Source organism: Phaethon aethereus, assembly GCF_964289735.1.
Source record: "Phaethon aethereus genome assembly, chromosome: 5".
NCBI classification, from domain to species: Eukaryota; Metazoa; Chordata; class Aves; order Phaethontiformes; family Phaethontidae; genus Phaethon; species Phaethon aethereus.
In genome coordinates, this window is record NC_138579.1 from 71,091,839 (window position 1) to 71,112,341 (window position 20,503).

A 20,503-nucleotide genomic window follows, 5' to 3' on the forward strand; every position below is an offset into this window, starting at 1 on the left:
TTTTAATAAATAAGTCAGAAATTTACAATACATAATTCCAGTATTATGGTAACACCACAGGGGAGGTATGGTCTCTTCTTGGATGTCAGACCAGGCTTGGAACATCTTGTCTCTCATGCCTGCTTGAGCTGTTTGTTGTTGTTTGGGCTTTTTATTTTTTTAATAGCAGCACTTCACAATGCGTTTCTCAATGCAGTTTCGAGGTGTAGCTGTTCTCATCTAACAACCACTGCATGCTGTAGCTTTTGCCATGACTTACTTTGCTTACTTTTCCAGAAAAGACAGAAACCCCGAAGAACAAGCTGAGGGGTGAGTGGGGACTTTAATAGATTACGCTGCAGCCATGGGACTGACTTAAAGCTTTGGGGAGAGAGACTGCTGCTCCAGTCAGGTGCACACATCTCTTCTAGTACTGTCCCAGATTAAGGGCAAAGATTTTAGTAACAAGAGGATGGGAGAAGCTCCTTTTTTAGACCATGGTCTCACCCATTTCTCTTCTATGGCTGGGTTTAAAGACACTCTCCCCTCTGTGGCTCTGTAAAAGGGGGCTTGAATGGCCAAATAAATTGTCTCTTCTTCCCCCTCTGTTAATTAAAGTCTTGCTTTGTACAGATCTATGACTGGAGAGGGGTTGACTTTTTTTTTTTTTTTTGGAGGGCACGGGGGGGGTGCCAGCTCAGTTGCCCCCCGCCTCTACTCATGAAATCTGGTGAACACAAGTAAGTGCCAAATGTGCAGGGTCCCTGTGAGCTGGTGCAAGTGTATGTTGGCAGGCCCAACCCCAGTTCTGGGGCTAATGCTGTTTCAGGGCGTGACATGAGAAAGGCTGGGATATGGCTGCTCTGTACTGAATTACTGCTATTTCCTGCTTTTTTAGGATCCATAAGCAAAGTCTGTCTTAAATGGTGCTAGGAAAAGAGTTGGACCATATGTTTCCAGTTCCTTCCTGCTGGATGAGTGAGAACTTGCTGTGTCAAAGCTGTTCAGTGCACAAGGACATAAAACAGGTGAGAGAAGTATGTGTGGAGGCAGGGGCATTGATGCAAGTTCTGCATTTGCAAAATAAGGCTCAGCTGTCCTAGAAAGTGGAAGTGTAAAGATTGGGAAAAGGAACCTACCCTTCTGTTGTGAGACCTCCAGGTGTGTTCTGCTGGAAGGTTTTGTGTTAGTGAAGACAGACAGCAGCAAGGATGGGGCTAGGGCTAAAAGAGGCTGAGGACAATTTGTCCTTTGAAGTCATATGGCTGGGCATTTTAATTCAGAGTTAGGCTGTGGAATGAGACTTAGCTGTTACATCACCAAAAGGGAGAAACTGAACTTTAGTTACAGGTGCACATACTGCATGAGGAAAGGGGAAATGACTAAAGCTCTGAGGGAAGAGGTATGCAGTACTCTTGCAAAAGCAGAGCATACAACAGGCGTAGTGTGTACTCTTCCCTCCAAGGCCCTAAAGAACATGGATACTTGAGGAGTTTGGTTTTCCCAGCAGCAAGGAACAGATTCTACAGATCACTGCTGAGCCTTCTGTTGTCATTAACTGGGATGGCAGCATGTAAAAAAAGCTCCAGAGAACTGCCTTCTGCAACTTGAATGGGTAATTCAATGTCTCTTCTTATAAGCCATACTCAGCTTTCTGTGTAAGGGAATCTTACAGGCGATAAACTGGCTGGCTCTTTATTTGAGCAACAACATTCTTTTCAGTTTAGAAATGTTGTTAACTGTTGTTATCCTAAGCCCATAATATGGAACTAATTTGGCTTCGTGAGAGAAAGTTTCAGTGAAAATCTAAAAATGTCAACTTGGCTGTGGATGAGAACTCTGCAAGTGTTCTTGTGGTACAAATGAGGAGGCTCTTTGACTCCTCATAGTATGCCTTGTAATTGCCCAAGGAGGCTGCTCAAGACTGGCAGGGTCTTCAGGAGATACGGATCCAGATCTGAGAACTTGCCTGAAGGCCTGTGGGAGTCAAAGTTAGAATCAGGAGTGAGAATCAGCCCCTGGGAATAAGGGGAAGTTAGAAAGAAGGAAAGAAGAAAAGCTACTTATGCTGGTAATGCACATTTCCAGAGAAGGAAATGCTGGTTTATGTTGTGTGGATACCAATGTACTGAAAACTGTCCTCAGCTGATGGGGGGAGGGGGGCGTGGCAATTAAAAAGCCAACACTGGTTGTGCAAGGAAGTGGTGTGCTGGCAAGAAAAATGGTATCAGGTTCTATCAAACTGACCTTTCCTTCTACAAATATTAGCAGGTAGTGCTGCCAGAAGGAACGGCGCTTTAGAAGACACCGTTTTTTGCTGAGCACCTGCCACCCACGCTTAGCTGTATTTTGGGAGGCTTTATTCTGGGCTAGCTCTCAGCTGGCAGGAGCATATGGGGTGGGCCACCTCTCCATCAAATTAGTTCAAAGGGATCTAGTTCTGAGATCACTCTGATGTGGAGTTGCATGTGACAGGCGATGAGGGAACTTACTTACTCTAAAAACTGAAGTCTGAATCCAGACTAAAATAGTAATGTAGATGCTGCTGTGAATGCCAACAACGAGCCTGTCCAGCCACAGGCCCTTTTACGCTGCTTAAATACCTTAGTGCTAAGGCTGTGGAAGACGAGGAGAGCGAAGCACTCTGAAGGGCGATCTCTTCACACTACTTCCACTATTTAATATAATAAAGTAGTAAATTCCTGAAGGGTCTCAGGAGTTCCCCAGGGTAGAAAGGGATAGTAGTAGTTTGTCAAGCTGGTCTTTAACTTCACTGTATACCTCTGTAAACCTTCTTGAAATGGAACAGTAAGTAAGGGAAGCATCTCTCAGAATACGCTTTCTTCAATCTCAACATCTGTTTTGGCTCCTGGGGGCTCAGCCATGACTATTTTAAGCCTTGATACCTCTGCCACTGGGATCTTTTCTTCCAGTTGTTCTGTGGAGCCTTGTTCTCCCTCAGGAATGCTCTGAACTGCTTCCTTCTGAGTGTCTGGCTCTCCAGAAAAGCCTGCTCTTGTGTAATTCTTCACCACCTCCTGCACCTCCATATTCAGACTCTTCAATTTCTCCTTGTACTCTGCCAGTGCCTCCTGCTGGAGCTGCAAACAGAGACTTCAGATCATTCTCCAAACACTGCAGCTAAGTGGATGTCAGGCTGAGAATGGTATAAAAACCTGCTCTGAGAGAGACCAATAGCTGAGATGTTAGCACTTTGTGATTTTTCGTCTCAACCCTATATTGAATGACTCGTCTCCATCCCCCAGGCAATCTTTGGCTTCCCTGAAGATGAAAGCACGGAGGATTGCTGATTTACATTATTCTGGTTTGCACCACAGTTTGATGAATTGAGACTGCATGTTTGCTGCACATCCACCTTGAAAGGACATGAAGGCGTTTTATGTGTGTTTAGAGTTTGAGGAGCTCAGGGCTGAGACTCATCTCCTCTACAGATGCATTTCCATCACACTTTAAATTCAGGGTTTTTTTGTGTGATCAGATGAATGCTAGTGCTGGCATAGGGAGTGTAGGAGTGCAGCACCTCCGACTTAGAAAGTGGTTCTACAGGAGCCTACACCAATCTAAGTCATTAATTTTCTCAGCATACTGAGGAGTGGGTGTCTGAAGTGTGTGTGTAGGATGAGTGTAGCATTAATTAAGGAATGCGCAGGGAACACTGATCCCCTGTCGTGTTTTGGATTTACTGCACTAACAGTATTAACCCTGAGCTTCATCTTTGCCTTTACCTGACTTTCTTTCTCCTTGATTGTTCTCAGATTATCTGCCTGCTTCTCCTCCAGTTTCTGCTGATACCTGGCTGTCTTTTCTGTCACCTTTAAAAAGAACAAGTTAAAACAACCAGTCAAATTTAAGTTTTTATAAATAAATGCTTTAGCCATCCCCAGCTTACAACAGCAAGGGTTAGAGGGCACATGCCACAGTATCCCCCCCCCCATCCCCAATTCTGAACAATTTCTGCTGGCTCCAAGTTATTTGTGGAGTACCCAAGCCCCTGAACTCCAGGGCTAGGGAAGCCCTGCAAGAGCGTGCACCTGTGTGAGCGTGTGCACAAGGGCTCTGCTCAACAAAGGGCTGGGTCTCTGAAGGGCAAAGATGAGATCCTTAGGGTCTCCTTCCCTGCTGCAAAACTTTGCACATTATTAAATAGATGTGTGGTTACATTGCTAATTAGCTGTGCTTCAGAAAAATCCCTGAATTAGAACTGAGGGCTATCCTGGGCAGCTGTATTTGCACTGCATCTCTGACCAGGTGGGAGGCCTCACCAGACCCTCACGGACCTGCAGTATTTTAGTAACGGTAGTAGCTGTCTTCAGCTGCACTTGGACTGTCTGAAGTACATACTCAATTTCATGGGATTTAAATGCCCCTGAGAACTTGCGCTCTGTCTGTGAGAGCTGCTGCTGCTGATGCACACGAGATACCCCCACTTTGCAGAAAACAGAGCTGCTGGGCAGACAGTCACAGGAGAACTTACTTACCAGTTTGATTGTTTGCACCACTTCCTGAATGTGAGAGTTATTAATTTCTTTCTTCAACCTTTAAAGAAAGGAGATGTATAAAAACCTATAATCCATCTGCTATCTTTATATAAAACCTGTTTATCAATACTGACGAAGTGTCATACAGTAAGACAGGACTGCTAGTGCCCACACAGAAAGACAGGTGTGTTATATTCTTATAAGTGTCCTCCCACATGGAGAGGTTGCTGTAATTTTAGGAAAGGCAAATACAACACCATTCAAATTTGACTGAGACAGAAGCCCAATAATTGGATGCAAAAATCTATTTTTTCAGCTTAACAGACAGCAGAAGGACCTTGCTATTAGCCAGAAGCAAAGGAGGTAGCGTACCCTCTTCTGTACCCTTGAACACATGAAGCTGTTACAGCTGATTCCTGTCATGCCGTACTTGAAAACACAGGCTCAGTAGCAGAGTGTTATTTTTGTAACAACAACTGGGAAGGAAGGCTGAGGCCATTATATGCCCAAACACAACCTCTTAACTGAGAGGGCTGCTGAAACTGATTACAAACAGATTCTAGAGAGGCTGGGGAAGACCTGCCTTTGATTCCAGGGGGAGATAAATACCCACTGAGGCATGAGGGTAGGCAGGAAGTATTTGGAAGTGCTCTTAGGCTTCAGCTGAAGTGACTGGAACATGCATTGTCACAGGAGCTTACGTGTCACGTAAGACAGCCAAAGAGACAGTGCGTGCCATAGGAAGGGTCGTCTTAAGGGACAACTTCTCCATCTGCAATGACCTCCCTCTGCATTTCCACATGAGCTCCTACTCCCTGCAGAGGGGCGAGGGCCATTTCGAAGGCACTACTCCTCTCAGGCTATTCAGAAGTCCAGTAAGTGAAACCAATTTTGCTGACTGCCTTACACCAAAAAATTAAGCATATGGAGAAAGCTCCGGAAGTCACTGTCAGCAGTGATTGCAGGAGTGACATTATTGCTGCAGCTAGGGAGCAGATGTTTGGCTTCACTGCGTATGTTCCTGTGTACTGAATGCTAAGCTGGGAGCTAGGGCAGGCCAGCACACCTTCCCTGACCCCTACAGCTCTGCCACTACCTGTCTGGCTGCTTTAAAAGTTTCCCTGATGGTGAGAGAGACTGTTCGCTGCCTGGAGCAGGACAGCCAGTGTTCTGCATAGACAAAGCCCAGCAACATCTACCCCAGTACCTCTCCTGAGCAGCCTTGTCACTAGTATTCCTCATCATGGTGTGGATTCGCTCCACTCTCTTTGCCTCCAGCTTCTTCTTAATGTCTTTAATATTGCTGTGGAGAGAAAAGAGTGCTGTGAGAGACAGGACTGGTGACAAACCCCAGAGACCGAAGCATCCCTCCAGAGTTGCTCTCCGGAGTGCTCTGCTGTCCAGAAAAGCAAAGTCTGAGTGATTGTGCAGCAGAAAGCCCTAAGTCTTAAGGATATTTTAAGTAAGTCCTGTAACTTTTTCTTTTTTTAAAAGAGAGGGACAGGAGAAAACACGTTAGACAATTACAGTTGTATTGTGTACCTACAATGGGTTCCTCTGGAGAAGCAGGAGCCTTGCTGAAAGTACTTACACTGCTAAATTAAAAACAAAGGTGAAAGAAAAAAAAAGGAACTACAAGTCTGTATAGCAGAGCTAAAAAGAAGACTTGAAGCAAGCAGAAAGGCACATAAACTATGGGATGTGACTTGCAAAGCAGAAACCATAAACACTTAAAAGGCATTTGATCAACTAGTAGGAAAGATGAAAAGAACAAACCCCAGAAAACCAAAGGTCTGTGCCCCTGACTGAGGCACATGTGGCCATCAGAAATGCTAACTGTGGGCCAGAGAATGCGACACGACAGATGGAGGAAGGTGTTTGCATCAGAGCACAAGAGATGGCTGACACAAAATGATTACAACAAGACAGCTGCTAAAGGGGCATGTAAGAATGGCCGTTGGATTGTGGCCCATCAGTCTGGTGTCCTGCCTCCAGCAGTGGAAGAAGCATGTGCTTCAGAGAAGCATATGACCAAGAACAAGTGCAGCGTAATTCTTCCCTCCTGCACCTTCCCAGTCTATCCTCCAGCTTCTATGCATTTATCTCCCATGAATATGTCTCATACTTTGGAGTTTAGCTTTACTTTTGGACGTCACAGCTCCTTGCCCTGAGGGGAAAAGAACTCAATTTAGATGCTGTGTGATGGAAGTACTCCCTGAGAACTTCACTGGCTGTCCTTCATTTCTTCTCTTCTGAGAAACAGTGAGTAATCACTTCCCTATTCTTCTTCTCCGTACCATTCATGATTTTTAGCCACTTCTGTCACATCCCCCTCAATCATCTGTTCTCCAGGCTGAGTCCAATTTAATTTCTTTTTGTGCAGAAATTACTCCTCACTGCTGATTATCCTTGCCACCCCCTTCTTGCTCTTTCAAAGCTTTTTGTTCAAGATGGCATACTGAAAAGGTGACTGCACTATGGAGATAGATGTAGTGGCATAATGCTGACTTGGAATAATTTTTTTTCATATAATTCCAAAAATTTTATTTGCCACTTTGGCCACTGCAGGGCTGTGAATGAAGAGCTGTTTGAGAGAAGTACCTGCAGCAGCTGAAGATCTCTTTCCTAAGTGACAATAGCTCACCGCTGTGTATGGTTGAGCTATGGTTAGTTTTTTCCATTCACATTACTTTGTATTTATTCATACTGAATTTAACTGCCATTTTATTGCCTGTTGCTCAAGAACCTTAAATATTTCCAGAGCTCCTCACAGCCAGCTGTAGATGTGACTGTACTAAATGACATCATATTGTTAACAAGCCATTACTTAGCTACCTGACCTGTTTTTCTTAGTCTTGTCTGAATATGCTGAATAGCTGAGAGAAGCAGAGAATCTGTCCTGATGGAGGACACAAAAAGAGGAAGTTTTGCCTGACTTAGCAACTAAAGGCTGAGGGAGGATTTAATGGGAAGGAGGAACGAGTGAGGATTTTAGCTTCAGGACAATGTTATTGCAAGAACAAGTGGATAAATGCCTGGCTAGAAACTGGTGAATTGATTCTGGCAGTTTATTTAAGTACTGGAGCCAAGATGCTCAATTCACTTAGAAGACTGAGCTGATCAGTCCCTGGAAGGGGTTATGTGATGTACTGACTACAGCAGATAGCGATGACACCCAGTGACCAGCAGTCTTACTTCCTATCTTTCTGAATCAGTCAGTCAAGGCTACTTACTGCAGCTTGAACGCTGGTGCCCTGTCTGGCGCATGGACACTGTTCTGGAGATCACAAGACAAGAGCCGTCTTCCCACCACTGCCACTGTGTGACTGTGTGAGACCCCGTGTCACATCACTGTGCCTCAGTTTCTCACCAACGTGCAAGAAATGCTTCTGTAGTCACTCACTGCAGTACAATGCTTTGAGATCTAGCAGAAAATGCCACCCCAGATAAGAGCTATGCATTATTACTTTGTTATTCAAATACTAAGTTTACCTTTCTAATGACTCCTTCAGTGCCTTCAGCTCAGCCGTCTGCTTCTCTCTGGCTAGCTCTATTATCTTGGTAACTTGCTGTTCAAGGGATGAAAACAAGATCAAAACCAAACCAAGATGAGACACAGCAAACCATCTGTATCTAATTGCCACATGATTTAGCTTTAGCCCTCCCTGCACTGAATTCCAGGCGCCAGCTAATCCACGAGGCTTTGTGGAAACCTGTGCAACACAACAGCGAATTCAGATTTGCACACAGATGGCACATACTAGTGGACAGGCTCCACCAAGGCTCCAAAGGGTGCTCTCTGAGCCATGTCACTCACCTTTAGGTTATCTTTATGGACAGCTTCCCATCTCTTTGTGCAGGAGGCAGCACCAGATTCACTGTGCTTGTGGGTAGGTGGGAAATGGCAGTAGAGCTTACCTTTTAAACAACATAGGCTAACAAGAGGATGGGCCTTCTGTCTTGTGGGAACAAAGTTCTGTGCAAGCTCCTAGCAAAGTAAGTGCCAGACCTGCCTGCACTGCTGCCTGCCGAGAGACAGCCTGAAGGGAAAATCCCTGGCTGCTGGGCTACGTGCTGTGCAGGGAGAACTCAAGGTTTTTATTTCCTTTTTGTAGCCTTGCCCACTAAATCTCACAGTCTTTGACAGAGTTGTGAGACAAGGATGTTCTATTCCTTTGGCTTCTCTCTCTGGTGATAAGCATGATTTCCAGGTAAGCTAGTTTCAAAGAGGGTTTTTTTTCCCCTCAGGGTTCATATAGGCTAGACCAGCCAGTCTTGTAGACAGCTTGCAAGGTGCTGATCAAGCCAAAGGGCATCAGGGAACCTAAGATTTAAGGCATATGATGCAAACTCCTCTGGAAAATAACGATAGGAAAAGGCCTCCATGGAATCATCCCCCTTTCATTGGAACAGATGGCGTATGTCATATTTATCATCACCATCCTGTGGACTACACTTTGTCTCGAGGCATTGCTCTGCCTCTTGCTGGGGTTTGCTTAAGGTGGCGGGGTCTGAGGGTGTGGGAAACACTGGTGCACTTTCAGGATTCACTGGAGACTTCTACTAAGTCAAACAACAAAACACTTTCCAGAGCTCAAGAAGAAAGAGCTCCAGTCCTGCTGTCAGTGCTAAGGGCTGGTCCTAAGAGTACTGTCTCTTGCAAGGCTTTCATTTTATTAGCACAGATGTGGCAATGGCAAGCACTGAATGCGTCACTGGGGCTGCTCTGTTCCCACATGTCATCTGGCCTGCTTGAATGACAGTGGTGAGTGCGGTTGCCCCTATGGCACGTCTGTAACGATGGTTGCCACTGGTGAACCTGCAGGGCGTCCGCATACCTGTGTGCCACCCTAGCTCTGAGGGTACAGCGTCCAGCAGGGAGCCATAAGAAGTGTGGTACAGCCTCATGTCCCCATGCTGCTAGAGAGCTGGCACCTGGCAGTGTACGAAGCCAATCAATGCCATGTCAACCCCAGGCTAAACTACCAGAAGAGTTTGAGCAGATGGAGCCTGATGTGCTCCAGGGCAGCGCTGCTCAGTTTTTTTTCAAAGTGCAGACCTTTAAAAATGTTTCTGATGGATTTCTATAGCCTCTAACAAATAAGCATCACTGCCTACATTCTCAATTATCTTGTATGGACCTAACAATTGCTCTGGGAGGTGATTTCTGCCCTACGGCCACATTTCCAAGCTTACATTTTAGTGGAGAACTTTGTTTTTCAGGCTGTCCTTGCAGGGGCTCTCCTAGGTTACATTTTCTGTTGACGCTCGCAGTCCTTACCTCTGTGGCATGCTGCTCCTTTTTTCTTCGAATCCCATCGTGGTGTTCCTCCCCCAGTTGGATGAGGTCCATCTCCAGCCTCTCCCTCAGTTCCAAAACTCGGCTATCAATGCTTTCTGCCATTTCTACAGGATTTGCACATGTACCAACATCACCTGCTGTCAAACTCCTGCAGGACAGATACAGCAGCTGTGCTGCCCCTAGAGATGCCAATACAATCCTGACCTTCCTACCTCCCCTCGGTGGAACATCTGGCACTACAAGCCCAGGGAGATGTGGATGCCCACACCACTCCATGCTTCCTTTAGAGAAGGGGAGCCCATGTTTCTCTTGGGGATCTCTCTGCTTTGGTTTGGGGAGGTGGCCCACAAGCCAGGCCCTGCTGGAGACCCTGTGTTGTATTTACCTCTTCTTCTGGGTTTTCCTAGTGTGTATCATCCTTTTCTTGCCTCTGTAGCAGACAGGCTCCGAAAAGAGTACAGAATATTTCTGCAGCAGCTCCTCCCTCCGCTTACTTCCTTTCCTCTCCAGATCCCTCAATTCTTTCTCCTGCTTCTTCAGCAGCTTCAGAAAGAGCTTCATCTGCTGCAGTTCTGCGAGGCTGGCTGTCTGAGGCTCTGAAATACACAATAAAGAGAGGCTGTTTTCTCTCACCCAGCATTTCTCAACCTGCTGCAATGCTTTTTGGGGTCAGACAGGGTTTTTTCAGCACCGCCTTCATTCAGCTTTTCCTCTCTCTTTTCAGCATTGCGTGCAGCTCAGTTCACCATCTGGTGGATGCATGGCATGGGAATGGCCAGAAGAATTGCTGCCTTTTGGTATTTTTGCCAGAGGAACACACTGGTGATGACATGCCAGTCTGTCTGTCTTGTGCCTTGCACCCTTTTCCACAATTCTAAGCATCCCAAAGATAGCACAATTGTTAAGCTACTTGGCAGCCCTAATTATAAGGGAAAAGCTTATTCATTACTCATGTTTTTGCAAAATGGAGTTACAATGACAGGTGCTTTCATCCCTTCCAATTTTAATGCCTGGCATTTCTTCAGTTGTGAGGAATAAATGAAAGGGCTTTTGAGGCAAATGAAAATGAGAGGGGAAGGATGCCTGTGAACTGTCGGAGAACCTGTTATCTGGCAGTAGCAAGTCAGTCAGATGTGGTTATCTGTGTCAGAAAGGCCACAGCAAGTTATCTTCTCAGGGGAAGTAAATTTTTTTTTTGCTTGGAATATGTAAAAATTAACAGAACTTGTGGGTGTGTCTGCAACACAATGTTGTGCTGTGCAGGGTCAACTCCATCTAAAAGGCTCATATTGAGGAAACTCAAGGGTACAGCTTAAATGCGAGTCTCTCAGTCACCAAGTCTAGTCAACAAACCAGAGCCTGCTACGCTTCCATATTAAGTGATGCTTTTTACCAGAGTACATATTTAATGTAATCATAGTTCTGTCCAGGGGAACATTTTTCTTCGGGAATAACTTTTAAAAACAAAACCTATTTGGCAACATATCCTGACTACAACTCAGGATTTACTCAAGGTTTACTCTTGTGCCTTCAGTTCAGTTTTGTGGCACAAATAGGCACACTGGTTACTTGTGATTTGTATTATTAGTATCACACTGCATGAACAGAAAAGCAGGTGAACAATACATTATTATAGAGGGTGCACACATGCTGAAGACTCCCTGCAGCCACATAACCTCTGCTTTAGCCAGGGTAAAGGAACCATCGAATCTGGTAGAGCAGAACTCAAGTGACAGCTCCTACCTTGCTATAACGTTGACTTGCTGCAGTGTTGCTGCAGCCAGTGGCCACAGAGGACTAAAGCTGGAGCGGTCTGAAGCTCTTCTGACCTACCTGTGCAGATGACAGAGGCCCAGCTTGTGTAAGGCATGGACCATGGCAACTTCAAGCCTCTTTTCTCCTTGAGACCTGCTGTGAGCTCAGTCCCAGCCTGAGAACTTGCCACGCACCATGGCAGTTGTCAAATTGGGCAAACGGTGCCACAGGCAGGGAAACCAGGTCCCCGAGCCCAAAGATTCACGTGGTTTGTCTTTAGTGCTGGCTACAACGGGCAGGGTTGGTTCAGGTTTTGCAAAACAGGCTTCATCTCTGTCCCAGTCAGAAATTGGGCAGAGAGGGAATGTAAGATGACTGACAGGGCCTCAGCCCGTGTGAACAGCGCGAGAGGAGTCACCTGCAATCTGCATCACTTCTATCACACTTTCATCCTTGGCAAATGCTGCTGCTCCTGCAATCATAAAAAAGGTTCCTGTTTATGTTCTATCTTGGATCTTCGGGTTGAAAACGGGCAATGGAGAGCTCATCAAGAACATAGGCCACATGAAGGGTGTTGGGTGTGAATACAAAGGAATTAATGAAGCTGCTGAGATGCTTAGGCACTTGAGAACTTTGTTAACAAGCACAGCAGAAAGGGAACAGGATTCTCTGCCTTGCCAGAGAAAAAGGGCATTTGCTTTCTATTAGCTGAATATTGCTAGTGATGATTTGACACATGTAAACTTCTGATTAGGTGAGAAGGATGTTCTGGTCTGAAATTTGAGAAAAATGATTGCTTTGACACCAACATATTTGAAAGGACACTAATCACGCTGATACAGTTAATATGGAAGAAATATTCATTAGCTGTCAATTACTATAAAACAGAATAGAACAGAATTAGGTAGTTAAGTGTACAGTAGGGGACATGTTCTTACCTAACCTGCAATTACTCTGTCAATTGGTTTGGATTAGAAGCATGTTTGAGGAACATCCCTTCTGGCACTTTCACCAATACTACACCTTTAATGTTTGTTGGCTATTTTGTTTTGTAAGGCCAAGAGGTGCCAGTATGAAAGGAACAAACATACTGTTAGGAAGATCTTTATCTGCTACAGTTTCTTTAAACCTAGTAATAAATGCTGACTTTGTCTTTTGATTTCTATGAAAGCAAATCTGTAACTTTTTTCCAACTCATCTGACTGGTCAGAGTGAAGTAGTTTTTGCCTTTATTATGTTAACGGGTCCCCATTTAATCTAGTGGTCAAAACACAGGACGTGCTCCATTTCCACTCTTGCAGAATGCCAGCTATGGGATCTGTTCACTCCGAACTTATAATGGATCTTATAAAAAGCTTGGTGTTCATCTGAACTGATCAATAAAATTAGTCTTTCAAGCTCCAAAGTATTATACAACTGGACTCTGGTGCAAGTGCAGTTTCACAAGATAAGAGTTTTCGGGGGGATCTAAACATAATTTCAGAAATCAACAGTAATCTATAGAAAGAGACCCTTGCAAAGAACAACAAAGAGGTGAAAAGCAGTGAGGTATTATGGGATAAATCCAAGCCAGATCTTAAAAGCTTTGTCTCAGAAACATCCAGAATTATCATGTCTTTGCTCAAAATCTATGTCCAACCTCCAATTTCACTTTTAAAATGAAAGGCTACATCTCTGCCATGGGCCACTTCTTCCTTGGACAGTGGTTCCCTGTTAATGTAGTTATCTCCCAGGGCACTCTGTGCTGAACCTGGAAAACTCCATTCCTCTATTTGAGTCCTCAGCATATGTGCAGGACAGCACAGGAAACAGCAGTAGTACCCCAATATGTTAGTGCTGCCTCGGAGGGGAAAGACGATGTTCATGCCAGCTGGGCCTACAGCTTGTTTCCTGGTATTTTCAGTAGATACCTGAGATTACTTTTCTGTTGTGGAGTGAAAGCAAGTATGCACGTCACACTCGCTCCAGCCCAAGCATCGGGGGATACCTACAACTTTTGCCATTAATGACAAGCACCAGAATTTAAGTTGGTGACTTGGCCTGAGAGTTTCTGACCCCATTACCAAGGATCTTCACCCTCCAGCACTGTCTCTTTCCAGCCTTTTGAGTGTCCCTTCTACTTTTAGCCGACCCCACATCCACAGCTTTACCTGCAGGCCCATTAGAACCAGGAGTGCTGAACTTCCCAGTAGAGTCTGGTATTCCATTAGTTTCAGCAGATTGGAAGTTCCTCTGGGTGCCAAGCCTCTAAAACGAACATCAGAGGTAAATCAAAGCTCTATTATTTCAGGCTGAATCCATGCAAGGTATTTTAGAGACAGTGACAGCACTTGGAAAAACTTACCTCCACTGAGCCATCTTTTAGCTTAACTGATCTCTTGTCTTGCAGACTGAAGAACTTAATGGGGTTGGAGAGAGCAATAGTCAGATCTAGAAACAAAGAGGAGGTCTTTGCTCGGATTATCAAATAACTCATTGTATTCTGATTGTCCTTGCCTTCTGGCTCCCTTTCTGGCCTCATGACAGGAAACTTTGGAGAAGGCGTATTTCGTACACTCTGCTTGGAACAAGCTTCTCCCTGACAGCACAAAGGAAGGGGCCGACTTCGCCTCAGTCACTTTCTGAGGTGATGGCTCACAGCTGATGTTTAGAGCAGCTCTGTGAGGCCACAAAGAGCATACTGCTCCCAAAATCCAAAGCCAATATTAAGACTTTCCTAACCTGCACAGCTCCCTGCTCCAATTCCAGTCCAATACTGTATAAACCTGGTCTTTTTTACAAATATGTGTTAAAACCATCAATTTCAAAGGATTTCCCCCATGAAAAAGGTTCATTTGTATGAACACAGGTGAAGAGAAAGTAAACATGAGAAGTATTCACAAGAACTTCTGTGGCTGTTACATTCTGCATGGCTCTGTTCATGGTTAAGAGTTTTGCTGTTATTACCTCCAGGGGCCTTCTTTCCTGATTCATCTCTTGCTGTTTGACCATACCCTCTTTAAAGGAAGATCACTGTATCCCCGTACCAGCAACAACCTCCCTCTCTTCAGAAAGGGAAGAGCAACACTCCTGTGCTAAAACCCTGTTGCTGCCCATCCCTGAGTTACCACCTCTGCGCTCTAGGAAACCTCTCCCTGACACTGAATAAAAGTAGTAAAGAGACCGACCCATTCCAAACCAGAGAGACGGGGTGACATCTGCACTGCACATCAGGGGTGCGTGCATCGGCCCATACTGGGAACAGTCACAGTTGCAGGGCAAGCATCCACTCTCTTCTGATGAAAGCAAGGGTATGACTGGATGCTGGCATGTGCTTAGGTCCCACCCCGACATGGAATTAGAGGTGGAGCAGGAAAGCACCTGGCTGGAAAAACGCATCTGGACCACAGTTTGGACAAAGCCAGAGCACCCCGCCACACGCGTTCTAACACCTACTACCTGCCCAAGCATCAGGAACGTAGTCCTTTATTTCCAGGTACACAAATAGAGACGGCAGGGTGAGTGGCATGTTACTTTCACTGCGGAGGCAAACGTGGTGGTAGCCTGAAAACAGAAAGGAGAAGAGGTAAGATAACAGAATCTCTGTCCCTTCTTGTCTATGTGCTCCAACAGTAAAACCTCCTTTACAGAGGGGCATGGTGAACATACTACAGAATTAAGCCAAGGCTGTAACAGGATGAATTTGAAGGCTCCACTGCCTACAGGAATGGAGATTAAGTAGCAAAATATCCAGATGTTCATATCTTCTTTACAGCTTCTGGTGCATAGGTCTCAAGGGCACAAAAGCTGAAGGAATTTCCACAAAATTTACCTGAATGCACTGCAATAACAGGAATGACACGATGACCGATGAATTTTCCTCCTTCCTCCCAAGCCACGATTTTGAGAGATGCCAACTCAGGCAACATGATCTAAGGAAAAAACAGAGTAAGGCATGAATGTCCTGATCTCTAACTCCTAACAGCATACTGGCTTCACTAAGTAGAACTTTACTCTCTCGTCTTTCCACCAAAACAATGCCACCTCTCCAAGGAAGTCGCTGCCTATTTCTGCATCTTGTAATTTATGGCTACAGTTTATCACAGACATAACTAAATTCACAGGAACTCCACAAAACACAGGCTTCTCGGAGGAGAGACTGCACAGGATCAAAGGAGGGCAGTTTACCTAAAGAAAAAATGGTGCAACAAACCCTCCAAACCACAGCTGCCATGAAGCAATTCACCAGAGAAGGGAATGAACTTGGAAGGATAATTTAGCAAGCATGGTAACTTTGCCGTAAGGGCTCTTGCCTCCCTCCTCTCCCATTTTCTTCTGCCATAAAGTGAACCAAAAATTATTCTGCCAGATCTGAAGCCTGAGAAGTGCTTTCTGAAATGAGGGTAATATTTATCTACTGCATCCCAAGTAGGCTGAAAATACCTGCTATTTCACAGCGTGCTTGACAGAGGTAAATTGTGTAACATGTATTTTGCCTTTGTAACTTACTGCAGAAAGCCAAGCGTTACTATCACCTTTGACTTAACTTCCCCGTACCCTGTAGCTGGATTAGTGACCGCTGAATTCTTGTGGATAAACAGGGCAGCTTTCCGCATTCTGGCACAACTGAGAATGTCCCTCTGGTCCCATCACTTCTCCAGTTTGCCTGTTTCTCTCTCATTTACAGTTTAACCACAGACATTCAGGTCCTTTCTGCTTCCTAGTGCTTGAAGTTGTCCAAGCTGATTAGTCAATTCAGTCTGAAGTGCATCACAAACAGGAGACTTTTGATGCCTGTTATTCCCAGAAATGTTCCCAGCTACCCCTTGCCTGTACAGGGGAATACTGATAGAGAGCTGTTTCGGACATAGTAGTTGGATATTATCTGCGAGCGCAACACATAACTCCTTGTGTGTCTAAAGCCATGGCTGGGGTCTCCAGAAGGGAGTCCCTTCTGTTGTCCCTGACCTCTCAAGAGGCAGTGCTTGTGGCCAACAGAGTCTTTAAGGATTCTCTGTCTGAATTAATATCAAATGTTATTACCTTTTCAAAAACAAAAGCCTCCTCTTTCCATACAGGGTTAATGGAATTGGCAGTGGAGGTCAGTTTGGTTCTGTATTTGCGTTTTGTGTCCCTTGGCAACCCAAACAGCTCTACTTCCACATATGTCTTCACACTGCGGTCTGAGAGGAACTGACCAGAGAGTATCTATGAAGCAGCACAAACATAATTAGCAACAGCTGGAAAGATTAAAACAGAAGAACCCACCCATATCTTCACCCCAAAGTCACTATCCCGCCCCAAAACACCTTTTCTGCTGCAGCTTCCCATCTACAATAGGCTTTTCTTTTACCTCCACCCATGTTTCTTGCTTCAGCACTTCCTCCCACCTCCTCCCTCCCCATCATCACAGCCTTGGCTTCTTCTGTGTGGCAGATGCTAATTTTCCATTTTCATGCAATTACGATTAATTTAAAATAGTGAAAAGACAGGGAGTTGCCATGGTAACACTCTCCCACAGGACTCTCTGGGTTCATTTGCCACTAAGAACCCTACTGGGTAATAAATAGCGGGGACATGGATGCCACTTATATATGTGGTGCCAGGAACTGACTGTCAGGGGAGGAACAGCACCATGGTTTGTACTTGCCGTGACAGACAGGGTACTTGCCACCACCACGTCAATGCGGTCCACAGAGAAGGGGTCAAACTGCTTGTCTGGACGCCGCATGAATTCATGCTTGAGCAGATAGCCACACTGGCCATTGAACTCAAACAGAGCCATGTTCTGCTGCATGGGCACATCTGAGATACAGAGGAACACAGTGAGAAAAATTTCTGTGGGACCTCATCAGGTGGCTTTTGTGCTACAAGTGCGCTGAAAGATGCTGTACTTTTACAGCCCCTGCTAGCCAAAGGCTCACAAAGCCATTTCAGAAACTAATTAAGCCTCTCAGCACCCTACAGGGAAAAATATTACAGCAGCTGTTATAAGAAAGGTAAGTGGTTTGCTTATGATTGCACCATAACTCATGGGTAGAACTAAATTAAAACCTGCTTTAAGAAGTACCCACTATTTTTGGGTGTGAAGTAAATAGTTGTGTGAACCCCTCTACTCCTTCCCCCTTTCATTTTGGGCCTCCTCTCAGTCCATCTTCTCCTCTGCCACTTCTCTTGAGAACACTGTCTTGTGGTTTCTGCACCTGTGTTCAGTATTATATCCTCTTCATAACCAATCTCTCACCTCTCCCTTTTAAAGTTGCTTCTTTTTTCTCCTACTGATCCTACAGCTAGTCTCCTACAACCTCTATACAGAAAATACTCCTCTGAAGAAGGAAGAGGGCTAAATAATAGCTTTCTCTGGAGGCTTTTCTTTGTCTCCTCCCCATGCTGGTTATGCAGCAAGGAAAGGCCCTTCTTCCCTGTGCAGGTCAAAATACCGGAAATAATAGCATAGACAGGCCAGTCCTGTAGCCAGATGGGGCTCTGCCTGCTGCCTCGCAAAAGAGGACGCAGCTTAGGAGAAGTGGGAACTTCTGATGCATTCATGCACATTATTTAGTCTGACATCACGTTACAGGACAGCCAGAGACAGTACCCAGACACTGGATGACAGCAAGTCCCTGTATGTGTGTATACACAAGTGTGTAGGACCGGCATCCCAGACACTGTGTGCCAGGTTTGTGCTGGGCCTAGAAAAGTGCTTTTGGCCTACGAGAGATGCAGACAAAGAACAACAACACTTTGGGAGAAGGCACACAGGATAAACGCATTCAGGGAAATGGCAGTGGTAGGATGTAGTAGTGAAGGAAGAGACAGTGAACACAAGCACACAGCCTCAACGACTCAAGAGGCTGGAGGACAATGTGACACTCACCCATGGTCTGGAAGTTGAGTGCCACCATCTGACAGCCGACATTCCAGAACATCTGAGGCATGTAATTAGAGGAGTCCATCCGGGTGCCTTTGGGGTAAATCCGGCTCATCTGCCGCTTGTTGTATCTACAGTTGCTCTATTGGAAACAAGTTTGGAGGACTCCTTGTGTACCCTGGGGCTAGCTCATGTATGCAGATTATGAAAATTGTTTTAACTTCTACTACCAAATGCTCAAGAGCCTTCCAGATAAGAAGTAAGAGAGGCCCTGGCAACAACAGGCTCCTTTCCCTTACCCTTTCCACTTAAGGACAAGCATCTGGCAGCCTTGGCGTTCACTACAGCAGCATGCATCCTCTCAAGAATCTCTGTGAACAGCCCCCAAGCCACCCTCGAAGATCCCATGTCCCACATGCCCACTTTATATCTTTGATGAAGAGTTTACCAGGTCCTGAAACCAGAAGCCTGTTGGATATGCCCCAGCCTTACCCAAGCTTCAGATTAGCTCTCCTACTCCATACAACCAACTGCGCTAGACAACAGTTACCAAAAGGATACTCTACAAACTGCACAGGGAACTTGGTTAGCAGATCGTAAGCCTTCAACTCTGTGAAGGAAGAGATGACGTAACTCCGGTTCTTCTCTAGAAACAGGAGATAAGAAAGCATTCAGAAGAAAGGCATGCCCAGCCCCCATCCTGTGTGTGGGGACTGATGGACCCAAGAAGCACTCGACCTGTTTAGTCTCACTTTCTACCAGGTACCATTTTCTGTCAAGGCAATTTGCCTTTCTCTGGTCCCTTGAAAAGGGACTGAAGAATAATACCCCACAAAAGATGACCTGTGTTTTCCAGGGAGACAATGGCTGTGCACTACAGGACAGGAACTTCATGGACTACAGACAGGATTGGCTCACAAAGCTTAAATGGCAATAGTTTTGCCTGTCTCTTCCTGGATTTCAGTGACATTTAGAGAATAGCTCCTGCTTAGAGTTCCAAGTAAATCCAAATGTTCAAAGTCTTGCACAAAGTTCTTTACTTTGTAAAGCTTCCCCTTCTTCACTCCCCTACTTTTCTTTCTTTCATCAAACTAGCTCACTCAAAGCTAGACCCAAATGTGGAAACTGTTTAGAGGAGCCTATTATGTATAAAGAAATTGCGTGCATTTTCAGTGTTTCAGACACTTCTCTGTCCAGTCACCACAGAAGAGGAAGGCCAGTCACATACATTAAGAAACACGGGGCTCAACCCTGCCCTCAGAAGCAGCAAAGCAAGCCCAGAGATGTCACTGGCCTCTAGGCTGTTTCTTTTCATCCTCACTCGTATAACTGGAAGCCGTATCTGACATCTCTCTGTCTTCTCCTTACCGATTCCTTACTACAGGGAGGAGGAGGAGGAGGGCAGAAAGGAAGTGCTTGTGACTGTGCGCATGTTGTGGGAGAGGGAACACAACAGAAAATGGGTGAAAGCAAGTCACAAAGGCAGGTGGAGAACAGCAGCATCTGAAAGCTCTACTCTCCTGGTTTAATGGAAACACTTGGGATCGTTAAAGGACTGAGTTGGACTTACGGGCAGAGACTGCAAAGGAGTCAAATTTGATAGGCTGTATGTAATTAACTAGGCTGGACATTTCCTCATACGCTGTTACTTCCAAACCAGCAGTGCCCTGAGCAGAAAACAAAATGCAAGAGAAGACAGATGAAGAGACCTTTCCTAAAAATGAAACAAACCACACCTGAGCTTCACAATCACAGAACTCTGGTGGCTGCGCTGACCAGAGCACACTGTGGGCAGTGTAGTCAGGGGCACAGAGTTTCTAGGTAGCTTGGAAAAAACTGAAACTGAGGCATATGGAGAGGTATCAGTCAGTATGTAAGAAGCCCTGGACCTCTTTAACCTGTCAAAGCACAGAGCCTGAGACAAACTGCAGACATTGTTTTTCCCTCTTCTCTGGGTGATACTAGGGAGACAGAAATGGAAAATGTGTGTGTTTGGTTTTTTTAATCCAAGGAAATGCTGATATCCTCCTTCCCCCTTCAGCAGCAGCACTTCATCTTTTGGTAACAAATTTTATCGGACTAAGGCCAAGCCTCTCCAAACACCCTGAAGGCAGACAG

The 20,503-nt window shown here is 45.4% G+C and overlaps 1 protein-coding gene across 1 annotated transcript in view; it reads right to left on the minus strand.

Annotated features, from left to right (window-relative positions):
* Positions 1-2,807: 2,807 nt before the first annotated feature.
* The window catches only part of PLCB2 (phospholipase C beta 2), a gene marked incomplete at both ends in the record, with an annotated part of 45,684 nt that continues 27,988 nt past the window's right edge, over positions 2,808-20,503 (minus strand). Inside the window, 17 exons of the mRNA XM_082000061.1 lie at positions 2,808-3,080; positions 3,726-3,812; positions 4,479-4,536; positions 5,686-5,781; positions 7,971-8,047; positions 9,760-9,928; positions 10,166-10,376; positions 11,954-12,007; positions 13,686-13,782; positions 13,880-13,965; positions 14,974-15,078; positions 15,347-15,446; positions 16,558-16,722; positions 17,165-17,319; positions 18,392-18,516; positions 18,947-19,031; positions 19,956-20,052. Coding sequence (XP_081856187.1) covers positions 2,808-3,080; positions 3,726-3,812; positions 4,479-4,536; positions 5,686-5,781; positions 7,971-8,047; positions 9,760-9,928; positions 10,166-10,376; positions 11,954-12,007; positions 13,686-13,782; positions 13,880-13,965; positions 14,974-15,078; positions 15,347-15,446; positions 16,558-16,722; positions 17,165-17,319; positions 18,392-18,516; positions 18,947-19,031; positions 19,956-20,052 — 2,040 coding nt within the window. The remainder of the gene's footprint in view (positions 3,081-3,725; positions 3,813-4,478; positions 4,537-5,685; positions 5,782-7,970; positions 8,048-9,759; positions 9,929-10,165; positions 10,377-11,953; positions 12,008-13,685; positions 13,783-13,879; positions 13,966-14,973; positions 15,079-15,346; positions 15,447-16,557; positions 16,723-17,164; positions 17,320-18,391; positions 18,517-18,946; positions 19,032-19,955; positions 20,053-20,503) is intronic.